This window comes from Manis pentadactyla, chromosome 11 (assembly GCF_030020395.1).
Source record: "Manis pentadactyla isolate mManPen7 chromosome 11, mManPen7.hap1, whole genome shotgun sequence".
Lineage (NCBI taxonomy): Eukaryota > Metazoa > Chordata > Mammalia > Pholidota > Manidae > Manis > Manis pentadactyla.
Genome location: NC_080029.1, coordinates 97886862 through 97914409, shown reverse-complemented (window position 1 = coordinate 97914409; position 27548 = coordinate 97886862). Strand labels below are relative to the sequence as shown.

Sequence of the window (27548 nt, the reverse complement as noted above, 5' to 3'; positions counted from 1 at the left end):
CTGAAGACAGTCTGTTTAGTTAATTTAAGTCGAAAACCCTAACAAAAGGTTTACGTGTTCTCTGTTTTACGGTCCTCCTAACATAGGCTTTTTAGATGTTGTACACGGGTTTTTATATTGTAAAGTGTTTTGTTGCTGAAGTTTTTTTGCGTGAAGTGTCCTCATTTTTTTCTCTTTAGGGAAGAAACATGAAGTAGTAAAGGGACAGGAGTTTATAGAATGGTTTAGAATGCGTTTCAGTAGAAGCCTTAACAATAGCAAATTATCTTTTTTTCTAAGGAAGGAATCTCTTTAATTATTAAACTCAGTAGATACAGAGTGATATTTCACTGAGAAGATGGCATTTGCCACCAAAAAGCAGTCTGCTGAATTTGCTAGTAATGAGCAGAATTAAGTCTTGTCATTGAAAAGGGTTGTTGAAACTGTATTTGGTATTTGGGTGGATCTTTAATAAGGAAAATCTATAGTTTGTAGAATTCTCTATTTGGTAACATGCATACGTTGATATGGCCAGTCTGTGTGTTATGGTGTAAGTTGCAGTGACCAAAAGCAAAATCTGCTTGACAGTCTGTGTATTTGAGGAGCGCACCCTTTCATTTTGGGAAATGGGAGCCTGGAAAGTGAGATTTTGTTGCTGAACAGCCTTGTTAGGGGGACTCACCTCATTTCATTTCCTTGTCCTGAAAGTTACGGCAGCCAAAGGGTATGCTCAGCTAACGCCCAAGAACTTGATGGAGAAATTTTTGAAGGTGAAAGAAGCAATTTAAAAGTGTTAGCACACGTGTAAGATGTTTTATAAGGCACTAACAACTATAGGGATGAGTTTGCTAGTTGATAAGTTTACCTCTGAATCCAGAAGCATTTTGATGAGCTTAATGCTTATAAACTCAAGTTAATTTTCCTCCGTCGATGCCAGTTTTGTTCATTTTGTAGTATTGCAAGGGAATCTGTGAGAACTACTTAATTATTATGTAGTTTTTCCTATCTTTGTGTGTGGGGAACATGTACTGTTCAGGTGTCCATGTCCAAGTTCCCCTGAATTATAAGGCTATGTATTTGAACTTCTCTGAAGGTTTAGAAGAAAATATTCTTTCTGTACAGGAGTCCTTACTTAATGTAAGTATAAAAGATTTATTTTGTTGTTTTTCCCCATATAAATGGGGGAGTCTTTTTCCTTAAAGCACTGGTGCCTAATTATTGACAACAGTTTGGACTACTTTTGAAAGACCTCAGAGGTGTTTTTTTTTCTTAGTGAGTTCTGTGTCTGTCAAATCGCTCTGCTGCCTCTCACCTGAGGCATGCATGTAGCATACTAATGTCAATGTGTTGTTTTGATTTTGATGTTGTTTCTTTTGTGTTTCTTATTCTTTTTATCTTGAGGTCAAATCTGATATGGCTAATTCACAAACTGATTTTTCAGTTAGCCTGCATGGTGGCCAATAAATCAATCTTTGTTGTTAATATTAGTATCAAATAAACTTTGAGATGAAGGTAACTTTTCATTGGAATAAAATATATTTCTCTTGTTTCATTTTTAAAGAACCAAATGGATTGAGAAAAGTTTTTTAAAAAAAAATCTGATGAATATTAGAAATATATATAGGAGTGAGGAAGTATCCCCTTTCCCCATCTCACATACCCCATTTATATTCCCAAATTTAACTTCACCAAAACTCAGTTAACAATTGGACCATTCCTTTCAGACCCTTCGTAGAATATGATTATTTAACTTTTACCATATATATTTTTAAGACAGTTTTTTGTTCATAAATATAATTCATATGTTTTGTATCTACATTTCATTTCTTATACTCTTAAGACAGAGAAAGTGGGAGAAAAGAACACCTGCCATAGACTTAAGAAGCATCTCATTTTTTTCCCCCTAAAGTTTTACAGGGCATTTAATATCTTTGAGATTCACTCACTGCATAGTGTTATGGGATTGATTTAAGCACTATGCAGGGACTCAGTCACCTTGTTAATTTAACTGATGCTTAATTTTCAAAGGAAGTCATTATAAGCTGTCTCCCTACTATTTAGTAACATAATATTTAAATCTTTGATTGTTACTAAATTTTAAGACATTATATTGGGATTTGAAGAAAGACACTTACAGATAGGTATTGAAATTCAACAAATTAGACAAATCATCTCTTTATCAGTTTGACACTTGAATAACTTTATTTTGTTTTTATAGGAAGAATTTATTCTGTCTGCTTTTATAGGCAAAATGCTAAAGATGTGATTTTTCTAGGAAAAAATTAGCAAAGTCAAATGTTTTATGTCAGTTTTAGAGTTATGCTTTGAGAATGCTATCTGTAGAAAACAATCTCACAGCTCTCTTTTTACTCATCTGTTTCACGAGAGCTGAGTATTGTATATCTTTTCATCATTGGAATTAGATGGCTGTGTACTAATTAGTTACTCTCCCAGAGGCTTCTATCACATTGTTAGAGCTTTTAAGGGCTTCTAGGCCACCTGCTGCTGCTATTCTCACCACCTGGGCAAAGAGCAGATGGCTTCTCAGGTTCCCTGGGGAATGTCCGTTTACTGGTAGAACAGGATTCTGAGACTCAAGTCCACCCTGTGATAACACAATACTGTGATTGTGTCATTATTATGACTTGCTATGTTTCCATAAAGAAGTTTTTAAATTCTGTTGTAAGGTATGTGTATTTAAATCTGAGAGCTTTGTAGAGAAAAAGCGTTTTCATGTAACATAAAAAAAGCCTTTTCATGTAATTTTAATATAAATCCTAGTATTATGTATTCCCCTTCGCCCAAGTGAAATGATGAACATAATTCATGTGGAATGTAAGACATTTATTAAACGGAGGATTTAGGACCTTCTTTGACTTCTACAGTCAAAATCACTTGTTCCAAGACAGCTTTGGTTTGGCGTGCTGTGTTTCACTTGGTGTGACATTGATGCTGACTTTCTGTCTCAGTTGCAGCAGCTGCTCACAGACCTTCCCCACGATATGCTGGACGATGACCTGTCCTCGCCCGAGGTCCACTCTTTGGACTGCAGTGAGGATGGCAGTGACGGAGAGTAAGGATCTGAAATCACTTTCATTTGTGTATTACAGTTCTTTCAGCCTCTTTCCTTTCATTCTCTGCAGGTAAAAATAATATATGTGGTTAGAAAATTGTAGTCTTAAGTCTTAAGCTTTTAGGTAAAGTTTGGTGGGAAAAAATGTTAAGATATTGGTGTTCTTTGTGATATCTGTGTCCAACTAAATGATAGGCTATAAATCTAAAGTATTGATTTTTCTCAAGACCACATTGTTCTGAGCAATCGGAGGTGAACTGGAATGAGCATCAAGTGCTGCCTAAATCTCAAACTGTAAATGTAAGTATCTGATGTGATAATGATTTTAATGAGGGTGGGAATAGATCTTAGTGCTTTTGTTTTACTCTTGTTATCTAACAGGACTATCATAAGATTCGGGACATATATGTTGGAGAGAAAAGTGGCAATGATTGGGAAGACAATCAAAGTAAAAATGAAGACCAGCATCCTGGGTGCCGTCCTGAAGAAGGCGGAGATGAAGGTGGAAGTGGTTATAGTCCTCCAAGCAAATATGAACAGACAGATTTATATCACCTTCCTGAAAACTTTAGGCCATACAGCAATGGTCAGAAGCAGGACTTTAATAGCCAACCAACCAATGTAATTAAATTTTCAGATCCTCATAGGAATCATTTTCAGGTATTGTAAGAACTTGTCTTCAAGTATTTGTGTATGTGTATCAGAGTTTTAAAATAGAGGCTTCATGGAAACATAAATTAAACATTTAAAGTTAAATCTGTCGAAGAATAACTACCCTCATTTACTGCTGCTTCTGGCTTCTACCACTTCACTGTGCTTCAGTGAGAAGCTGTGTTCAGTTATCTTGATACAGTTTTAAATGGTCAATCTATGTAGATGACACCAGTTAGTTGCCTTGATTTTCTAGCTCACCACCCTTATAACAAATTCTAAGTTAAGCACTTTAAAACTGATACCTGTTTTGGGATGATATAGCAGTAGACAGGATGAATGGTAAGGAAAAAAACACTTTTTTTAAAACCCTGGGAATGTTTAATGAAATAAGACCTTAGAACACACTTAGCTGTTTTTTAGATTTTCTCAGTGACAATGAATGCCTTATTTTGCCAACAGCTATTCTGTGTAACCCAATGATAGGACATTTTTTTTGTTTTTTTTAAGGTGATCATTTTCTCTCACTTCTAGCTCTATAGAATGTTTTTCATTCCACGAAGTCATGGAGTACTTATTACATATGAGGACTTGTATCACATGTTCTTGTTATTAATGTGCATTTTTATGTTTCTAAGATATTAGAGTCATCTAAATCATTTTTAAATACTTATACACTATCTTATTGGAATTCTTAAATGTTACTGTGGAATTATGTGCTTAAAAGAACAATTATGATGCATGCAATTGTATATTGCAAACTTTCAATTACCAGTGTTAAATAACAATAAGTGTTAGTTTTCAAGCAAAAATGTATATAATTGTATCACAGTAAAGTACTATAACAAATTAAGATGTCTAATCCAGATAATTTTTCAAGAAAACGCCAAATTCTAATTGTCAATTTCATTTATCATCTTGTAATAGCAATTTGGCACATCACAAAGTCCCAGTTGTCAAGCTTTGGAACCATATAAAGTGACATATAAACCTTACCAGTCTTCTGCTCAGAATAATGTCTTACCAGCCCAGGAGGTAGTGGGAAGTGACACTTTTGAAGGCCTGCAACAACAATTTTTAGGAGCTAATGAAAGTATGTATCAAGTTTGGATTTTTTTCTTACTAACAATAACTGGAGAATTTTGAACATTTAGACCATGTTCAAAAATTACTACTTTTTAAAAGTATGATAATGAAATTGTGTTTTGTTTTTTAAAGAACACCTTACTTTTGGAGTTAAATCCTGAAGTATTTATGATTAAAGTGTTATGAAGTCTGGTACTTACTTCAAATAATATGTTGTTAAGGGGTAGTTTTGGGTAAGATACAGAGAAAACAGCCTGTCCATGAGTTGAATCTGGGTGGTGGTTCAAGGGATTTACTGTGCTCTTCTCTCTACCTTCTTATGTATTTGAAATTTTCCATAATAAAAAATTAAATTTTTCTCAACTGTTCATTTCAGTCATTCTAGTTGGTTAAGACTTTTCACTGGCTTCATGTTTTTCTTACTGAAGTCTAATTTGGAAATAGTTTTCCTTTTAATCGTAGATTTTTCATTACATAGAAATGTAATTTAGTATATCAGCCATTTGCACTTTAATGTTTTCTTTTGATTTTTAGAGTTTTAGTGTAATAATTAGGCAATTCTGATGTAAATTACTTTACATTCAGAATTTGAACTAGCCTTTTATTTCAGGTGTAGTCGTGTAGCACATGCCAAAAAAATTCCTTTTGTATAGTATACATATAAGTATAAGAATGAGAAAAGGGCTACTGGAGATTTTGAGGAGATGAAACATCCAAAACTAAAAACTAAAACTTGTATTCTGATTAACCTGAATTAGAGCTTGCATATGTCCACTTCCATTCTCTTGTCATACTCTCTTGTATTTGAGATAACTTCTAATTGTTGTGCATGTTTATGAGCCAGTGTGATTCTAGAGTTTGACAGCAAATTTTTTGTTTTACATTTAAAAAGAGGGGAAAGTCGTATTGGATATTCTGGGTTTCCAGGTCTATACCAAAGAGCAAACTGAACTCTGTGCTCCAACTTCGTAGGGCTGCTTCCATCACAGGATAGCTACAGGATAACTACAGGGGGAGGCCAGAACTCACTTTCCCCAGAAGGAGTCAACAGCAAATATGGAGTGGACTCTCTTTGTTCAGGAGTGTTTGTAGAATGAAGAGATGAGGAAGTGGACAGTGTGTGTAGCATAACTGGTTTTAGGTTGAGTAAATAAGTAGCACAACAGTGGCCTGAGATCCTGGTGTTTACTGTTTCAGTTACGCTGTGTTCAGTTATGTTTATATCTCCTGGTCTTTCTGTATATATAACCTTTCATCATTTTTGTAACAATCTGCATTTTATGAAATTGATTTATTTTTTGTTTAAGTTATACATTTGTCTAAATTTGACATTTGAGAGTTAATTAAATAACTTAACAGCAGTGCCAAATTTAGTGATTATAGTTTCTTAGCAACAGGAGTTTAAAAAAATGAGTTTGAATATAAGTGTGGCTTGTAGACTGTTTAGGAGTTTGACTTGTAACAAGCTTTTCAATCTTCGGTTATTTTTTCTTTTTTTAGTTTTAACAATATCTCTTTTTAAAAAGAATGCTTATTTGTTAGCAAGTAGAAATACTGCTCTAGTAGAAAATGAAGAATATCGGTCATTGTGTAGTTGAAACATTATCCTTCTATGAGTCATTTTATTCTTTTTTTTCCCAATTATTTTTAAGTAGTCCCTAAAATGACTTCTGCAAGAAGACATCAAAATTCTTTTTTAATTGCCTACCTCAAGAAACAAGAACAATCCCAAATAAACAGTCTAAAATCACAATTAAAGCAACTAGAAAAAGAACAAATGAAACACAAAGTAAGTAGAAGGAGGGACATAATTAAAAATCAGAGCAGAAATAAATAAAATAAAGAAAATAAAACAATAGGAAAAAAATCAATGAAACCAAGAGCTGGTTCTTTGAGAAAATAAACAAAATAGATAAAACCCTAGCCAGACTATTAAGAAAAAAGGAGAGAGTACACAAATAAATAGAATCAGAAGTGAAGAAGGAATAGTCACAGCACAGAACAGAAATACAAAGAATTAATTAGATAATACTATGAAAAATTATATTCTGATGAATTGGACAACCTAGAAGAAATGGACAACTTCCTAGAAAAATACAACCTTCCTAGACTGACCCAGGAAGAAACAAAATCCGAACAGAACAATTACTAGTAATGAAATTGAATTGGAAAACAAAAAAATCCCAACAAACAGTCCAGTAATAGATGTGTTCACAGCTGAATTCTACCAAACATTTAAAAAAGATCTAATACCCATCTTTCTTAGAGTACTACAAAAAGTAGAGGGGGAGGGAATACTTTCAAACTCATTCTGAGACCAGCATCACTCTAATACCAAAACCAGACAAAGATACTACAGAAAAAGAAAATTATAGACCAATATCCCTGGTGATCATAGATACAAAAATCCTCAACAAAATATTAGCAAACTGAATTAAAAAATACATCAAAAGGATTATCCATCACAACCAAGTGGGATTTATTCCAGGGATGCAAGAATGGTACAATATCCATAAATTAATCAATATCATACACCAGATTAATGAAAAAGGATAAAAACCACGTGATCATCTCAATAGATGCTGAAAAAGCATTTGAAAAAATTAAACATCCATTTATGATAAGAACTCTTAACAAAATTGGTATAGAGGACAAGTACCTTAACATAATAAAGGCCATATACGACAAACCCACAGCCAACATCATACTTAACAGCGAAAAGCTAAAAGCTGTTGTTCTAAGATAAAGAACAAGACAAGGAAGTCCACTCTCCCCACTTATATTCAACATAGTACTGGAGAGCCTAGGCAATCAGACCACACAAAGAAATAAAAGGCATCCAGATTTGTAAGGAAGAAGTTAAATTGTCACTGTTTGCAGATGACATGATATTTTACATAAACAAACCTAAAGAATCCACCCCCAAACTATTAGAACTAATAACTGAATTCAGCAAAGTTGCAGGATACAAGATCAATACACAAAAATCTGTTGCTTTCCTATATACTAACAATGAACTAGCAGAAAGAAAAATCAGGAAAACAATTCCACTCACAATTGCATCAAAAAGAATAAAATACCTAAGAATAAGTCTAACCAAGGAGGTGAAAGACTTATACCCTGGAAACTACAGGACACTCATGAGAGAAATTAAAGAAGACACCAATAAATGGAAATACATCCATCCTGTGCTCATGGATAGGAAGATCACTATTGTCAAAATGGCCATCCTGCCTCAAGCAATCTACAGATTCAATGCAACCCCTATCAAAATACCAACAACATTCTTCAACGAACTAGAACAAATAGTTCTAAAATTCATAGGAATCACAGAAGACCCTGAATAGCCAAAGGAATCCTAAGAAGGAAGAATAAAGCTGGTGGCATTATGCTCCCCAACTTCAAGCTCTACTACAAAGCCACAGTAATCAAGACAATTTCATACTGGCACAAGAACAGACTCATAGATCAATGGAACAGAATAGAAAGCCTATATATAAACCCAAGCATATATGGTCAATTAATATACAGTAAGGAGCCATGGATATACAATGGGGAAATGTCAGCCTTTTCAATAACTGATGTTGGCAAAACTGGACAGTTACATGTAAGAGAATGAAACTGGATTATTGTCTAACTCTATACACAAAAGTAAACTCAAAATGAATAAAAGACCTGAATGTAAGTCATTAAACCATAAAAACTCTTAGAAGAAAATGCAGACAAAAAATCTCTTGGATATAAACATGAGCAACTTTTTCCTGAACACATCTTGGGCAAAGGAAACAAAATAAAAAATGAACAAATGGGACTACATCAGACTAGAAAGCTTCTGTACAGCAAAGGACACCATCAGTAGAACAAAAAGGCATCCTACAGTATGGGAGAATATATTTATAAATGACATATCTGATAAGGGGTTAACATCCAAAATATATAAAGAACTCACATGTCTCAATACCCAAAGAGCAAATAACTAGATCCAAAAATGGGTGGAGAATCTCAACAGACATTTCTCCAAAGAAGACACATGAAAAAATGCTCCACATTGCTAATTATCAGAGATATGCAAATTAAAACCACAATGAGATATCACCTCATACCAGTTAGGATGGCCACCACCCAAAAGACAAGGAACAACAAATGCTGGTGAGGATATGGAGAAAGGGGAACCCTCCTACACTGCTGGTGGGAATGTAAATTAGTTCAACCATTGTGGAAAGCAATATAGAGGTTTCTCAAAAAACTAAAAATAGAAATATCATTTGACCCAGGAATTCCACTCCTCGGAGTTTACCTAAAGAAAACAAGATCCCAGATTCAAAAATACATATGCTCCCCTATGTTTATTGCAGCACTATTTACAGTAGTCAAGATATGGAAGCACCTAAGTGTCCATCAGTAGATGAATGGATAAAGAAGAAGTGATACGTATACACAATGGAATATTATTCAGCCATAAGAAGAAAATAAATCCTACCATGTACAACAACATGGATGGAGCTAGAGGGTATTATGCTCAGTAAAATAAGCCAGGCAGAGAGAGACAAGTACCAAATGATTTCCCTCATTTGCAGAGTATAACAACAAAGTAAAACTGAAGGAACAAAGCAGCAGCAGACTCCCAGACTCCCAGAAGGGACTAAAGGCAAAGGGTTGGGGAGGGTGGGTCAGGAGGGAGGGAGAAGGGGATTAAAGGGCATTATGATTAACACACAATGTAGGGGAGTCATGGGGAAGGCAGTGTAGCACAGAGAAGACAAGTAGTGACTCTATAGCATCTTAGTATGCTGATGAACAGTGACTGCAATGGAGTGTGGGAGGTGACTTGATAATATGGGTGAATGTTGTAACCACAATGTTGCTCATGTGAAACCTTCATAAGTTTGTATATCAATGACACCTTAATAAGTAAATAAATAATTTAAAAAATATTTGAAAATGGAATTAAAAAACACATCAAAGGGATCGTCCATCACGACCAAAGGGGTTTTATTCCAGGATGTAAGGATGGTACAATATTATAAATCAATATCATACACCACATTAATAAAAAGAAGGATAAAAGCCACAAGATGATCTCAATAGATGCTGAAAAAGCTTTTGAAAAATTCGACATCCATTCTTGTTAACTCTCAACAAAATGGGTATTGAGGGTGCGTACCTCAACATAATAAAGGCCATATACAACATACCCACAGCTAGCATCATAGTCAATCAAGAAAAGCTGAAAGCTTTTCCTCTAAGATTAAGAACAAGACAAAGATGTCCACTCTCACCACTTTCATTCAACATACTACTAAAGGTCTTACACATGGCAATCAGACATAACAGAGATAAATGGCATCCAGATTGGTAAGGAAGAAGTTAAACTGTCACTATTTGCAGATGACATATTATACATAGAAAATCCTAGGGACTCCAAAAAGTTTAGAACTGATAAGTGGATTTAGTAAAGTTACAGGATAAAAAATTAATATGCAGAAATCTGTTGCATTCCTATATACTAACAACAAACTAGCTCAGATAGAAATCAGGAAAACAATTCATTTACAAGTACATCAAAAAGAATAAAATACCTAGGAATAAACCTAACCAGGAGATGAAAGACCTGTACTCTGAAAACTATGAGACTCATGAGAGAAATTAGGGAAGACATAAATAAATGGAAACCTATTTTTTACTCATGGATAGGAAAAATTAATATAATCGAGGTGACCATTCTGCCTAAACCAATTTACAGATTCAATGCAATCCCTATCAAAATGCCAACAGCATTTTTCAGTGAACTAGAACAAATAGTTCTAAACTTCATATGCAACCACAAAAGACCCTGAATAGCCAAAACAATCCTGGGAGAGAAGAACAAAGCTGGGGGTATTACACTCCCTGATTTCAAGCTATACTACAAAACTACAGTAATCAAAACAGTATGGTACTGGCACAAGAACAAAACCATAGATCAATGGAACAGAATAGAGATCCCAGATATAAACCCATGCATATGTGATGGGCCAATTAATATGTGATAAGGAGGCATTGAATATACAATGGGGAAAAGACAGCTTCTTCAACAACAGGTGTTTGGATAATTGGACAATTACATGCAAGAGAATGAAACTGTCTAAGTCCATATACAAAAGTAAACTCAAAATGGATTAAAGTCCTGAATGTAAGACATGAAACCATAAAACTCTTAGAAGAAAACATAGGCAAAATCTCTTGAACATAAGTATGAAGCAATTTTTTTCTGGATACATCTCAGGCAAAGGAAACAAAAAAATGAACAAGTGGGACTACATCAAACTAAGAAGTTTGTAGAAGTATCTAGAAGATCTGTAGAGTATTATGCTCAGTAAAATAAGCCAGGCAGAGAAAGACAAATACCATCTGATTTCACTTATTTATGGAATAAAAAAACAAAGCAAAGCAGAAAAAACAAGACAGCAGTAGACTCATAGATACTGAGAAGTGACTGGTGGTTACTGTGGGGAATGGGTTTGGGTGGGCGGGTGGGGAGGATGAGGGGGATAAAGGGGCATAAAAATTCTCAATCATAATATAAGTTTGTCATGGGGACAGTGGTACAGCATGGGGAATCTAGTCAGTGATTCTGTAGCAGCTTTCTATGTTGACAGTAATTGCACTAGAGGGGGTGAGGATTTAATAGTGTGGATAACTGTTGGAGCACTGTGTTGTATATTTGAAACCAATATAAGATTGTAAATCAATGATACTTAAATAAAAAAATTAAAAAAGAAACAAAAAATAAATAATTTCTTATTATTTATTAATTTATTGATTCAGCATAAATATGAATAGAATCCCCATTCCTGAAAATGAAATATTTTGAGAAGTATGTCTAAAAATTTTCTTTTAAAATGGTTTTGTAGAAGTGTACTTTTGTTTCAGTTTTATTACTGTATAGAACTGTAATCCATTGTAATTGGTATTTACTTATTTTTAATTAGCCAAAATGGTGGTAATTCAGTCTTACATTCTAAACCAATAACCTGGCAGTGACCACAGTAAGAAACATTTACATTTGATGCCATCTATAATATTTGTCTGTATAACTGAAACAAGTTTCACAAAATTATACTTATTCATACCCCATGATGCAGTGTGTTATATTCTATTATATTCTATCTTGTTTTTTTTTTAATGCTAGTCACAAGTCATTGAATTGATTTCATGATACTCTAATGAGCTGTATCCATAGTTTGAGAAACACTGTCCTAAATGACCACATATTTTGGTATGCTTTTATCTAACAAATTACCTTTAATTCCAAAGCAGATTCTGCTGAAAATATGCAGATTATTCAACTTCAGGTTCTTAACAAAGCAAAAGAGAGACAACTAGATAATTTAGTGGAAAAGTTAAAAGAAAGTGAACGTCAAATCAGATATCTGAATCACCAGCTTCTGATGACCAAAGGTAAGATAACTGTTGGGTTCTGTTGTTTACAAGGTACACTACAAGATTCCTTGTTTCCGGTAACCTGATTTTAAATATGAAGCTTAGAGAATTGATACACTTGGTAGAGGTCTCATTGTGAGTCAGTCAGAGCAAAACAAAAAACCTAGGACTCTTGACCCTTGGCTTTGATTCCTTCTCTCCAGAATTAGTTTGAGGTCCTCATTTTCTCCCTTCTTTTTCTTTTTATTAGGCTGTTAGAGTCAATGAACACTATTCAACTGTACTGATAATCTTATGTCCTAAAATGTTGATTCCTTCTGTAGTTTACCTTGGATGATGTATTCAGTTCCCAGAGAGTCTGCGCTTAGTTTGCAGTGCCTCTTCTGAATCTACAAATTAGTATAATGTTTAATCCAAGTAAGATTTAGTGGTCCTTAACTCCTTTAGTTGTGCCAGGAAGACAATGGAGCTGTGTCTGGGAGAATATAGATTCAAATTATAATTGCTTACTCTTCATGCTTTCTGTATTTTGGTCAGTGTTGAGCTTTCATTTGCAGAATGATTTTTTGACTGAACTTCAGCTCATTTCAAAGTTAATTGATAGTGAAAAGGTCTCTTCTGTAATGCTCATAAAATTTATTTTGAGAGAACTTGTAAGCTGTTACAGTGAAGTATGTGGGAAAAGTTTAAGATTAGGTAAATTTAAATGTTCATTGCAAGTATGTATAAAAAGTAATTAGTTCTCAGATTCCTTCTTTGATTAGCAGGGGTTTGTCACCTCTCTATCTCTTCTCAAGTGAACAGATCCTGAAATCATTGTTAGGAAATCTTTTTGGTCCCCAAAGGGATATGATAAGATTTTTGAATGAAGTGGTTCTGGTTCACTAAAAATTTTTTTGGTCTCATTAAAGCATTCATTTTGGGAACTTTTCTAGTTTTCTCTAAATCAACTGAAGTTCATAATTTGAACTGAATTGAATGCAACAACATTTATTTGTGACATAGATATGATATATGATGGAAATTAGGACAATTGGGCTTCCGCTATAATAACATTATTTATCTAAACATTTTTAATGTTAGATGAAAAGGATGGTTTGACCCTCAGCCTCCGGGAATCACAGAAACTCTTCCAGAATGGAAAAGAGAGAGAGATGCAGCTTGAAGCACAAATAAAAGTACTAGAGACCCAAATACAAGCATTAAAAGTCAATGAAGAACAGGTATATATTTTATCTTGATTATTTATAGTAAAATTATTTTTTAGAGTGAGAAGTTCAGTTAACTTGTAGTATAGTAGGATCAACTTTAGAAGAACCTTGACATTTATCCCTTCTTCAACCATAAGTCTGCTTTTCTTTCCTTTAACCTTGGAGAAATGGTGCGTCTATCCATCCACCTAGCAGAAATATGGAGGAGGCCTCAGTTCCTCTGTTTCTCTTCACCCAGTCAGCTACTGTGTTCTGTTGAGTCTCTTCATTTCTGTCCAGATGCGCCTAATCAGGATTTTACCATCTATTACAAAAGTCTCTTAACTAGTCTCCAGTCTTTTACCCCTTCTCCAAGTTTTCTGTGCTGGCCATCTGCATAACCTTTCTAAAATATAGTTCTGATTATGTCTTTCCCTTGCGTAACACCTTTCAGTCACCCTGTTTTATTTGTGGGATGAAGTGTGGCATCCAGGTGACCATCTGATCCTTGCCTATCTTTTCTCTTACTCTCCTCAAACTCAATAGCTTGTTGTTTTTATATACCTGTATGTGCTGTCTCCTCTCTAGAATTCCCTTTCCATGACACATTGCTATTTGATTAGCAAGCAGCTGCTCACAGACTTTCTCTTCCGAAGTCTCCCCTGCTTTCCTCCCCAAGCCAAATGATTACAGCTGTTGTAGTAGATATTGGACATCTTGACAAGCAAGAATGGGCTGCCCTCATCTTTATAGCCTCACCACATTAGCCCAGTGCCTGGCATATAATAGGTACTCAGTGTATGTTGTGTGAATGTTGTTCAACATTGACCTAACCTATCTATAACCTGTATATTTTTTTCTTATTTATTTCTTCTTTCCTGGCTTTGATACTACCATGACTATAGCTTTATGGTGTGTTTTGAAATTTGGTAAACAAGGGCTGCCCTTAATTCTTAAAAAATTTTGCAGTGCTTTTTCATATTTTCTCTTCTAGATCTCGTAATCAACTTCTCATATTTTGTAAAAAATCTTGTTGGAAGTTTGATTAGTGAGACACTGTGTTTATGTTTACCATATTATAGATGAGTTAACTATATCCTGGAGACATCAAATTTTCTTGCCTAAGGTTTCAAAGCAGTTATTGGCAAAGCATCAGAACCTAAATTTCCTGATCCCAATAGACTTGCCTGTAAAGTGGTAGCACGTTTTTTGATTAATGAGATAGACATTTGATGGTTAGAAATAATTATTGGTAGCCATGCCTGGTGGTAGATGATTCATGAGAGTAATACATCGTTTTGGAGCAGGGGATGAGGGTAGTTAAAAGAGAAAGTGACTATAAACTAGCTTGCTTTTATATGAGAATTGAGGCTGTTTCTGGGGATGGTTTAATGGAAGAATTTGAACAGTATTGTCTCATGTCTGACTGCTTCTTGTCCTTCAGGTCTCAGGTAAAAAAAATAGTCACCTTTTTAGAGAGGACTTCCCATCCCCTTTTTATCTAAAGTAGCCCAGAACTCCATATTCCCACTCCCCTTCATCCTGCCATATTCTATTACTCTATTTGAAAACTGTCTGAAATGATCTCATTTGTTTACTTTGTTATTGTCTGTCTTTTCCTGCCAGAAAGTATTAAGAGTTTGGACCTTGCCTGTACTGTCATTATCTGCTTAAGTGCTTAGAACCCTGCCTGGCACAAAGTATCCACATTATTTATTGAGCCAATGAATAAATATCTTAAACAATTAAAGCAGTATTGAATAAACAGGCAATCTCTGGATCAGAATGAAGAATAAGCCTCATTTGAAATTTTAACTTTTGTGTGTAATGTAGATTATTAACATTTTTAACTTTTTGAAAACTGATAAAGTTACTAGATTAAAAAGTTGCATTGCTTTTATGTAGTAAAGGTCATAACTTTGTAATCTTTTTATAAGTGAGAAATTACATTTGTACAAAAATAAAGTAGCACAAATAAAATAATAAAATAAAAACAACAGAACCACCAAGTGTATTAGTTTCCTATTGCTGCTGTAACAGATTACCAGAAATTTAGTGCTTGTAACAACACAGATTTATTGCCTGAAAGTTTTGGAGGTCAGAAGTCCAACATAGGTGGGCTAACATCAAGGCATCAGCAGGCTGTGTTGCTTTTTGGAGGCTCCTGGGGTGAATCAGTTTTATAGCCTTTCCAACTTTTAGAGGCGACCTGCATTCCTTGACTTAAGGCCCATTTCCATCTTCAGAGCCAGAAGTCATTGGTTCTGACTTTTCTGCTCAGTTTCCCCCATTCAAAAACACTTGGGGTACTTTAGGGCTACCCAGATAATCCAGGATAATCTCTTTTTCTTTACGGTTACCTTTTTAGCAACTTCAATTGGTGTGTAACCTGAATTTTCCCTTGCCATGTAAAATAACATATACACAGGTTTCAGGGATTAGGACATGGACATCTTTTGGGAGCCATTATTTAGTGTACTATACCATTTTTTCAACAACTGTACAGTTACAGCTTTTAATAATTTGTTTTTAGTAAGTAAGCATTGACAGATATCATCAGTCTTTCAAGAAACAGTTATCATTTTTCTATGACCTAACAATTGGCTTGCCTCCCACTTGGCTCACAGAGGAGAGCAATCCAAACAGCAGTGGGACCAGTGTAGTAGCGGCAGATTCCTTACCTGGTGCCCACACTGCCATCATGCTGTGCAAAATCTTCTTTCCCTCTCCTCAGGTAACTACACTGCTTCTCTGTGATTAATGTTTCCAGCAACCATCACCCTGGAGTGTACCAGCTGGGGAAGTGTTAAGGAACTGGGGGGAGATCCTTTCTGCTCTAGTCTCCTTAAAGCATGATTGATTTTTTAAATTAAATATCATAAAGAGAGAACAGAGTTGAAATACAGTAAACATGGACACCCTGTGTGTCTTTACTAGATGATTAAGAAGTCCAGAACAACTGAGATGGCTCTGGAAAGCCTGAAGCAGCAGCTGCTGGACCTTCATCATTCTGAATCATTTCAACGCGCTAGAGAGCAACATGAGAGCATTGTTCTGGGCCTCACAAAGAAGTACGAAGAGCAAGTGCTGTCCTTACAAAAGAAATTGGATGCTACAGTCACTGCACTTAAGGAACAGGTTGGGATGATTTCAAATGAGCAACTGTTATAAACGAGTAAAGCTGGTTATGTTTTCAGCTGCTATTTTGTGTTTCATCTGTAGAAATTTTGGATGTATGTGTATGGGTTCTATTGTAAGTAAAATTTAAAAGCCGAAGATTTTTAACTTAAGAGTAACCATGAAGGCATAGTATTGAAAATCCTTCTTCTTGTAGGATTGCTTAGTACTTTCTCAATTCTCACATTACTGGTCCTTTACCTGTAGTGTATTTATACATATTGTTCGCATTGTCCTAGAATAGATCCGGAACACTAATGAGTGTTCTGGGAGCTGGCCTGAACTTGAGAGGTTGTCCTGGGAGCCTAACCAGTAGAAAGTCTTTCTGGGTTCTCCCAGCATTTGGTAATTAACCTGTCAATAAAGATTGTCTGGAAGTGGTTCTTGGGAGAAGAGTTAATTTTGAGAACAGTGTAATAAAGAAAATAGGGAAGAAAGTCTGATCTAAAATCATCGAGATTTCACACTTGAGCATATTTCAGTTTTTATTATTTTTTCACCCCAAAGGGAATAAAATGTTGGAAGCTGGGGGTGAGCCAAGTGGGGGATTTGCTTGTGCTCCAAAACCCCAGGTAATCACTTGAGTGAAAAAAATTTCAGAGCACATTTTTCTTAATGAAATTTCAGAATTCATTTAACCCAAGGGAACAGAAGACAAATAAGATGTTGAGGGAATGGAAAATCCTACCACACTTAAATTCGTCCTGATTCAGGTTGTTATTTATACACCAGCTAAGTGTTTCCATGACTTAGGTACAGCTATGTCAGATTGCATTATTGGCAATGATGTATACTGTTTTATTTTATATATATATGTATATGTATATATATATAATAATATATATATGTGTGTAAGTTTTTATTAGGTTTTTTTCCTCAATATGTTTTAATTTTTTTATAAAGAAAAAATTTTGTGAATTTGGTGTGGAGGATATGTAGGGGTGGGGAAAGACGAAGGCTAGCCACATTTAAAAGTCTGTTTTCTATAATACTTAAACAAATGCTATTTGAGATATAGTTTTATTAATCTTGGCTGTGTTTATGTAGTAGCATTAAAGTTAGCTGGCGAACGGTCTTCCTTGGTGACGAGGGGAGTAGAGTCTGGAAGCTTTTCCATGCTGGGTTGATTAAGGTCTTTTTCCCTGTTATGATTTGCAATGGATTTTTTTTTTAAACAGCTTTTTTATTTTTATACAGAGAACACAGAGCTGATGTTTTTTTTTAAACAGAGCTAACCGATGTCTGTATATCATTGCATAACTGCTTTGCAAAGCGGTGATTCCAAAGTGCTCACAGTTTTTTCTTTCTGGGAAATGTTTCTTGTGCCATCCCTTTTGTCCATTTGGTATAAACTGGCTCAGCAGCATTTTTAATAAAAGGTCAGTCCATATTATCTAAGTCCCAGTGAGATTCCTGACTGGAGAGGTTCTGTAAAGGTCAACCAGGAGCTAAAGAGATGCCTGCCTGTAATAGGAAAAATGAATGAGTGTGTTCTACAAAGAGGGGACGGATTGAGATTTTCTTAAAGTAGCTGGTAACCATACATACATGCTGCATTTTGCTCCTTGCCCTCTTTTTCTTTATAAAAGTTACTGAAGAAATGTAAACTATTTCCCTTTCAATAAACCTTTTCTCACTATACTCCATTCAGCAGATTATAAAGAAAAGTGAAACAACTCTTAGAAAATAGTAGCAAGGTACAAATAACTGGATGATTTTTGCCAGATGAATAAGTTTGCTAAACTTATGTGTATACTACATAAACACAGCCAAGATTAATAAATCATCTAGGATCTGAGGGGCTCTAATGTAGTCGTACACAACTGAACCTAATATTATGTACATAGTGTATACACAGTGTATAGTGTATACACAGTGTTAGCAGAGTAGCTATTCGGACATGGTAAGTTTTGCTGGTTACAGTTTGTTAATCTGGCATCTCCTAAGGCAATACATGACTAGGCTCCAGGCAGTTGATGAATCCCCTGTATTGTGATGTAATTTTCTTTGGGGGTCAGTATATGCAGTTTTTTTACAGAAGACCCATGAGCTTTTCTTAGATTTTCCAACTTCATGCCTCCCCTTGCAAAGGTTGAAAATCACCTCTTTATAAAAAACTTGTTATTGATGAGAAAGGACTACAATTGTAAGCTAATCAGATTATTCCACAGCTAAACATCAGGATGTAAACAGACTAAATGTATAATTATATTCTGAAGGATAAAATTCAACACAGGGACTACCTAATGCTATGTAATGGAAGGAATAGCAAACCATGATATAGTTGGTGGGTTGTTTTATTTTTAAAGTCTCTGTAACTAGTGTATTTTCAGAAATGCATGGCTTCTAATATTATACTGTGAATTTAGTGTTTCCTTAAGCAATCAGCTTTCCCGGGTAGAAAGGATTGAATACTCAACATACAACAGTTATTTTTATTTGGGTTGAGTTCCTCTTGGGTTTTTAGAGTGGCAGAAGCAATGAGAAGGAATGAGCTGCTCTGTAGCTCCGTGTTCCTTTGGTAGCAGAACTAAGCCAGCTGTCTCCTGGACACTCCCCCAGACTGTCCTTCACCTCTCCCATTCACGGACGTGGTAAATCTCTGGTTCTCTCCATATTGCTATCTCCTCCTGTGTGTAGAAGTAACAAGTGAAGATCTCTGATTATCTCCTTGATGGTATAAAACCTTTCTTCATTCTGGTCTTCTTGAAATCTTCAGCTTTTAGTGAAGTCATCAATTTGATTTCTATATTATGACCTTTACTTGGGTCGTTTTCTAACTTTCCTTTAATGTTTTATTTAATGGCTCTATGTTAAACACTTTGTATTGGCTAAGAGACTCCTATAGACATCTGTGTGTGTGGTCTAATCCTAATTTTTCTGTGCACTAGAAATCTGTTCAATTCTGTCTGCTTCCATGGATTCAGCTGTTATCTCTTTATTACCACGTTGTCTTGTTCAGTCCTAAAAGATTCTGCCTTTATGAGTCTTGAACTGGATGTTCTTAGTCAAGCTAATCATGGAAAAGATGGACCCATTCGTTTTGTTTTGTTTGTTTCTGGATGCTTAAACTGCAATTTTATGATTATAATGTGATTCCCTGAACTTGTCAACAGGAAACAACATGATTTAATTGGTAGAGTCAAATTATCGCCACAGTCTGCCTTTTTTTTTCGTCAGTGTTTTTCATATTTACCTTTTCTTGAACTTTTTTTTTTTGCCTGTTCTCAGTCTCCTATTAACAGCTGTTGTGACCTCCCCAGTACATAAATGTTAGTTGTCTCCCTACCTTCTTGCACACACATTCACGCTATCATTAATATCACCCTATTCATTGTGTCTGTTATGTTACTTTGGCACTTTAGAACCATGCTTTTCAAGCTGGCGTTGGGATCAGCAGCAGTGTGCCAAGAGGTTTGCGGTGTTGAATAAACATAGACCAGTTTCCAGAAACTTCATTTTGCTTAAAAATTTGGTAGAAAAAACTTGCAACAAGCATGACTACATTATGAAATAGAATACAAATTACACATGAATTTTTAAGCTAAAATAGGGGAGACTTCACCATCCCTTTCCTCTGGTTAATGCTATTGTTAGTATCTTTAGGGAGGTGCACCTTATGTTAGTATCCTTAAGGCATTATTGGGCTTTAGGTTATTCTATGGATTGAGCCCCAGATGTCCACTCTGCTTCAAGGCCCTTTCCTGATATTCCTCTTACTACTTATTTTTGTCAGGCCTTTTTTAGGCAACTTCAACCAATTACCTTAATTTACTCCTCTTCCTCTCATGCTCTGCAATTCGCCTAGAGTTTAGCCTGTGTAGCCTGAATGAGAGGTTATGCTTTCTTCCATCTGGGCTTGGGACTCCCATGGCTCATTACTCTCCAAAACAATTTTTTTTTGAAGAAATTTGAATATATTGTATATGTGCTCTGTATTTCCTATGTATCCCCATATAAATACACACATGCATGCATGTGTGCACAAACACACTTATCCTGGGTTTTCTCTGTCATTTATTTCTCCAGGTTTTTTTTTTTTTTTTGGTAGCACTCAGTATAAGGCACTACATGGCACCTTCCAGGAGACTCAAGGGAAATAAGATGTGTAAAAGGTAAAAAGGAAAACATAAGTGAGAAACAGATCAAGTATAAAAGAAGTTCAGAAGAGGGAGAGATTATTCTTGGCTACTCAAAATAGAATGAGCTTTTGCTTGTTCAGAATGAAGTGACTTTCCACATGTATCTGTATCCTTGCTGTCTTGGGATACAAATAACATGGTTCAAGGTGTTCTGCCTAAATATGTATACATGCACTTATACTGACAGTATAAAATGCAAATAGGAATATATTTCTTTTGATTTAAATGAAGACTAATTTTAGCATATCAGTGTCTTATGATTATAGAGCAGGAGGAGACTTTAGAAATCATTGAATTCAACAGTTATTAGGATAGTTAGAAAAGAAAAAATACAGAGGTTGATGGCTTGCCCAAGATCATGTGGATTTATTCTCCTGACTCTCAGCCCTGTGTACTTAACCTTATAAAAGAGGTGAGGCTACCATGTGATGATTTTATATTTGACTTATGTATTGTAATTGTTAGTTTAATACTTAATAAATGACTGTGAAAATGACTTCTTGAACACTTTTTCTATTTAGGAAGACATTTGCTGTCATTTGAGAGATCAGGTTAAACAACTGGAAAGGAATCAAGAAGCAACCAAATTAGAAAAGACCGAGATCATTAACAGATTGACAAGAAGTCTAGAGGAGAGTCAAAATCAGTGTGCCAACCTGTTGCACTCAGGTGGGTGTATGGTGGAATATTGTCTCCCCAAAAGGCTAGTATAATTCCAGAGATAACATAGCAGGATCCATGAATCATCAAAATCCAGGAAAAGCAGAAAAGATCATCAGTGACAAATTTTTTTTTTAACTTTTTTTAGTATACATGTATAAAGGTGTTGTGCATTTGCATTAGATAATTTGGGAAATACAGACAAGTATAAAGTAGAAAATAAAAATAACCACTAATCCTGTTACACAAATTGCTAACAGTTGAATATATTCCCTTCAAGTGAAATGGATGCACACACCTAGACATTTCTCTGCTTCTGTACGTAGTGCATTTCTGAAAACATAACAAAGCTGAATGTTCAAAAATTGAACACTAAAATATATATTACAAGGTAGATTTTATTCATGAAGGCTAAAAATGACTGTGTAATCCCATTATATTTTGCTTTTAATACTCTATCTTTGATCACAAATTTCTTTTGTTTTGTATAGCTTCTTCAATGTTTTTTTCCTTTTATAGTGGAATAGCCACTTGGCCGGTCAGTTGAAGCCAGTGAGTTAACATTTTTGTCATGCTTAAGATTTCTAGAATGTCCTTCATAGTATTAAGTTGGAGACATATGCTTCCTATCAGTAGTTTCAGCAGTACTTTTATTTCTTATTAATTTTTATATTACGTATTAGAGTAAAAGGCAATAAAATAATCAAATGTTTATACAAATACTACCAAGTGCACACAACTGCCCCATTTGTTGGTGTGTATCTCACTCTGAAAATAAGTCAGTGATTCTTTATTGCTTTATGAGAGTCACACTTTGGCATATAAAGTCAATTCAGACTGTTGGTATGATATATATAAGAGAAGGCTATTCAAAAGTTGAAAGTACTAAAGGCAAAGACTATCTAAATATGTGTGTGCCTGCGCTTTGCAAAGTGGGGTGTGCAAAATTTGCGTCATACTCTGTTAAGGTTCCCCCTTCCTGCTGATTTTCTGTCCTTTTGTTTCACATGGCATTATTTACTCAGCCTTTTTCCTTGCCATTAAAGGTTTTGAAAATACTATTTTGTTTAGTTGCATAATATGCCATCATTACTTTGCTCAACCATTTCTCAGATGCTCATTTTCTTGTGGGTAAACCCAATGAAGTCCCTTTTAAATGGGAACCTTCCCTAGTACATTTAAAAGATTAGGTTCCTAAAGTTATAGAAGCACAATCCTAGTATGTTTTTTTCACATGTGTGGGTGGGGGTGGTAGAAATAAAAGCATTTAGAAAGAAGCTAAAGGCAGCGTGCTGTGTTCCTATTAGAGGGTAGAAATGGATTCCAAAGAATTTTTGCTTTGGCTTGCTGTGAGGTAGAATGTTATATTCTTATTAAAGGGCCTGTGGGGTGTTAAGGTCTGTTAATGTGGCTGATCTTATTCATAGCAGGCCACAGTAGCCCACGTTTTCAACTTCCCAAGGACATGGGGGTGCCATACTAAATCTTGGCAATGTCTGGACGGGACGTATGCCTTGTGGGTCCCACTGGCTGTATACCTTTGTGTTCCAAAAAGATAATGAAAAAAGGTAATAAAGCAGAACTCCACCTTCTGTAGCTTCAGCAGATTCAGGTTTTCTGTACCTCCCAAGTACTTTGTCCCTTTACATTTGCAGTATTCTTTGATGTTTCCCCCCCCAGGCTCAGTACAGGAGGTGGCTCAGCTACGGCTCCAGCTGCAGCAGGCACAGAAGGCACACACTATGAGTGAAAGCATGAACCAGGCTTTGCAAGTGAGTCCTGCCACTTGGAAGAGACTTTATGGGTGACTGAGTTGGGCAGGGCTTCTGTCACCTTTCTGAATCACTGATTTCTCTCTGGAAGAGGTGGTTGGGCCATTTCCAAACCAGTCCATGAGAGGTGATCACAGTCTCCCTCGCACACTTGGGTTGTCAAGCCCAGGTCTATCTGACTCTAGAGCCAGGGCTGTGCCCCCCACCGCCAGCCTGCCTGCCTCCTCCTCTCGTCTATGGGTGCCCCCAGAGATGGGGACGTCTACAGGTGTGGGAAACCTACAGTCTAGCTGCAGTTCTCTCACATCCTCCTCCTCCAGTGCTACTTAACATTTCCCACTGGAGAAAGAGTTCCCGAATGACCTCCACTGGGAAGAGGCCTTTTGCTGTTTTACCACTGGCAAACTAAAGTACAAGTTCTTGGCAAACCGTTCTACTCCAGAAAGCCAAAACATGCTGCCATCAGCTCCCCAGCTCAAGGGACACTTTTCCTGGAGGACAAAAATGTAAGCCAGGGAGGTGTGACGGAAACTTTGTACATTTGCTTTCTCATTCGTTTATTCATTTGTTCATTCAGTTTACTTGAAAACCTGATATGTGCTGGCCTTTATAAAGTTACTTTTAATGTATGCTAAAATGTATTTGAGGAAGTGTTTCTACTTTCTTTTGACCATTAAAATGAATTTTGAAGTTTAGATAGAATGATTCCTTCATACAGGAAAATAATGAAAATAATGTAAATTTTGTGTTTTAGGAAGAATTAACAGAACTAAAAGATGAAATTTCTCTCTATGAATCTGCTGCAAAATTGGGAATACTTCCAAGTGACTCAGAAGGAGAATTAAATATAGAACTCACTGAATCATATGTGGATTTGGGTATTAAAAAAATCAACAGGAAAAACTCCAAAGTAAAGAGGTATGAAGAAAATAGTTTACTGTAGAAGAACCTACATTAATAATACTGATGATGCATGTAAACAAGTAGCACAGGCATGAAATGAGCTGACTAGGGGTTCTTGAATGTGGACAGTATGCTTTAGTATTTTCTAATGACATGTAAATGTCTGAAATCAAAATGCACAGAAATGGCAAGTATTGATAATGTATTGTCTTCAGTACCAATAGGCACATCAGTTTCAATAAGGTAAAAATGATTAATGTAAAATAAAAAAATATACAAAGTAAATGAGATAACTGAGGTTATGTATCTGTTTTCCTATTAAGGCAAGGGCATATTGTTTTTATTTCTCATGTTAACACAGTGTGTTGAAAGCAGGTTCCCATTATTTATCAATGGTGTGTGAGAAAATAAGCACTACTTTTCCCTAGGAACCTTACTGTGATCTTACTTTAAAATACTACTGCTTCACGCAGACAGTTTGGCAATCTCATGGCAGGGAGTGCCTTATCGTCGGACCTTCCGGGGGCTGCTTGAGGGGGTGCTGGTGGTGGTAGAAGAGGGAGCACATTCAGGCATCATTAAACACTTAGAAGATGAACAAAGGGGAGGATGAACATCTGTGAGGCACTTGTTATTTGTGTGGTGCTACGCAAGGCTCTGGGAGTAGAGTATGAGATGAGAAAGAAACTGTCCCTTTTCATAGGGAGTTTACTTTTTGCCTAGTTGGGGAGAGGGAGACATACTTATAACCAACTAAGTGCTTTATGCTGTGTTGTGCCTGATGGACAAAGGAGCATTTACCCATTCCTTGTATTGGTCTGGGGTAAGGAGGAAGGATGAGGTATTTGGAAGAGACTGCATTCAGGTTTAAGGAAGGCTTTTCTTGAATGCATTTGGCTCACACTACGGCCATCCAGCTTATAGTCAAAGACTATTTTACCATCATTACTGTTTAGTGAGAGTGTTTACTACCTGTTGTGTTTCAGGTATCACACAATTAAATACAAATATATAAATCTCCTAAAAGATTTGCTCTACAATAGGTTTTAAAAGGTAGTTTATTACTGTGATTTCATTTTCAGAACAGTAAGATAAAATTCAGGAAACTGAAATGTGAAGTGACAGGGTGATACTGTAAAACAAGATGTTAATTTAGTTTAGCTAGACTCCGTTTATCTGGAGGGTCAATCTTTAGGGACTATCATCTTGACAGATCACAGCTGTACTCCAGAAGGAAGCAAAGAAGTAAATAGTAGAACTAGATTATGGGATGTATTTAATAGAAGACACTTTCAGGCTCTTATCCCAGGGTCACATTCACTTAGATTTGTTTGTACCCCATGAGTTACCTAATTTCCTAACCGATCACAGAGTGGTTGGGGGAGACTGTTAGGAGAGGTCCCACCAGTGCTTTAGCCAGACAGCCCAGTCTTAGCAAGGGGAATATTATAGGAACCCAAGTAGCTGGAGCTGAGATCCACAACAGGTTGTCCATAGTTATGATCCTGAGCTGTTGAAGAAAGCCTTAGTTTGGCTGGTTAATTAAAGCAAAAAAGGATGTATGCATTATATTTTTTACCCAGATTTACATAAAATTTTAAAATTAAAATGGAGTCATCTGGAAAATTTACTTCTGTGAATGCCTCATTTAATTAATAATCCTGTTAATGCCAGCTTAATTGTAAGGGGCTAGTGGAAAGAACATGTTCTTTAAATCTGTATTTTCTTTTGAATCATAGTTTTGCCATTTATCATTAGTGTTATGACCCTGGGCAAGTTTTTTTTATCATTTCTGAATGTGTTTTCTTATTGGGCTTTTTCTGTTAAGTAGATTATAGCATATCCCTTGTGGGTTAAAGTGAGGATTAAAATAATGAACGTAAAGGGCCTCATGTAATATGTTCTTGTACATACTAGGCACTTTATCACTGATAGCTATTAGTATTTTATAGATGATTGCTTAAAATATACCATTGATGTACTTTTTGTATTAATCCACTTTTAGTTCAACATATACTTTATACACAGTTCTTGATCCTCATCTCAACTTGGGGGAAATATTGAATCCATATTATTTTAGATTTGGGAAAACTGAAGCTCAAAGAGCTGAATTTTGCTCAGTAAGACAGACCATTAACACTAGAACCAGTACTTGAACCCAAAACTTTTCTGTCATGTTAGTCTGTTGGTTCACATTTACATGACAGTCATCCTGTTCCCCTTAGACTCCATTCTTCTTTATGTCTTTTATTTTAGAGGATTAAAGATTTAGTTCATGCCAAAAAAGATTTGTTGCCAACTTGTCATTATTTTATTTTATTTTGTGCCACAATTATCCTGGGAATTGGGTAAATAATACACTTATATACAGTATATGTCTATTATCTATATATAATAGACATATAAATGTTAATATTTATGTATATATATATGTGTTTATCTTTTCAAGTAGACTTCATGATGTCTATGTCTACTAAAATGTATTCTGCTTTTGCCCTATTAGTAAACATCATAAAATTCTACACTAATTTAAAGCACATTCCTATAGATAACAAATCTGAGCAATCCCATCACAATTGTAGTAAAAGGAGTGCCAGCCACGCTCAACTGGAAAAGTGAAGAATAACTAGGCACGCAGTGGTTGGCCACTGAAGTTCAGCTGGACCTGCGTGAAGGCTGGATAAATGAAGAAAGATTTAGCTCATAGTCTTCCGGCCCATCAGCAGTTTAGTAGATAAGAAATCGGCTTTGAGGAAAAAGTAAGAATATTTATTCATAGATCAAAGTGAGAAGAGATAGAGGAGAGAGAGATTTGTACCTTTCCTCTGCTGGATTGTGATTCTTTGAACAAGAGAAAGAAGCAGATTTCCCAGCATTTGAGAATTTAAGTTCTTTGTTGACTTGAGCTGCTTTCAAGTCACTGACCCAAATATTAGCAGCTCCAATTCCCAATTCCCACCTCCCTTCAAGCTACCCGCCCAGTAAATTTTAAAGGTTTAGCCTCAGTATTCTATTTCACATTCATGGAATTTGAGTAGCTAAATGTGCATGCAGCTTGCAGACAGCTTCCCCTCTCCCTTATTATAGTTGGCTGTGAAGCTCAAACAATAAACATTTAACAAGTGGAATGCCTTTTCCCTTCGGTCTTCTCAGCAGGATTCGTAAGGGACTACAGTTTATTTGGACTTAGGGGAACTGACTTCCACAGGGCTCAGGAGTGAGCCTTATGCAGGACTGGTCACCACTGCTGACTTTTTCCCTTTTGGGAAAGAAGAGAAAATTATTTTAGCAAGCGCTTTCTCTGTTCTCTGACTTGGCTCCCTCTAGGAGTCATGATGTGCTATTTCAGTGGTCAGCATTCAGTAAGAAAAGAAATTAGGGATGCATATTTGTTAACTGAACAAAGTAAGTGTTCTGCTAAAAATTAGTTCATCACATCTTACAGCACAGGAAGATGTAATATATTTGCTATTTCTTGTACAATTATATTTCT

The 27548-nt window shown here is 35.7% G+C and overlaps 1 protein-coding gene across 2 annotated transcripts in view; it reads left to right on the top strand.

Annotated features, from left to right (window-relative positions):
- The window catches only part of CEP152 (centrosomal protein 152), an 84702-nt gene that overhangs the window by 11403 nt on the left and 45751 nt on the right, over nt 1-27548 (top strand). For both annotated transcript variants that reach the window (XM_036924516.2, XM_036924515.2), the window contains 10 exons: nt 2949-3052; nt 3280-3352; nt 3434-3712; nt 4631-4796; nt 12086-12229; nt 13295-13434; nt 16339-16539; nt 21242-21389; nt 23061-23152; nt 23907-24070. In XM_036924516.2, the coding sequence (XP_036780411.2) occupies nt 2949-3052; nt 3280-3352; nt 3434-3712; nt 4631-4796; nt 12086-12229; nt 13295-13434; nt 16339-16539; nt 21242-21389; nt 23061-23152; nt 23907-24070 (1511 nt within the window). The remainder of the gene's footprint in view (nt 1-2948; nt 3053-3279; nt 3353-3433; nt 3713-4630; nt 4797-12085; nt 12230-13294; nt 13435-16338; nt 16540-21241; nt 21390-23060; nt 23153-23906; nt 24071-27548) is intronic.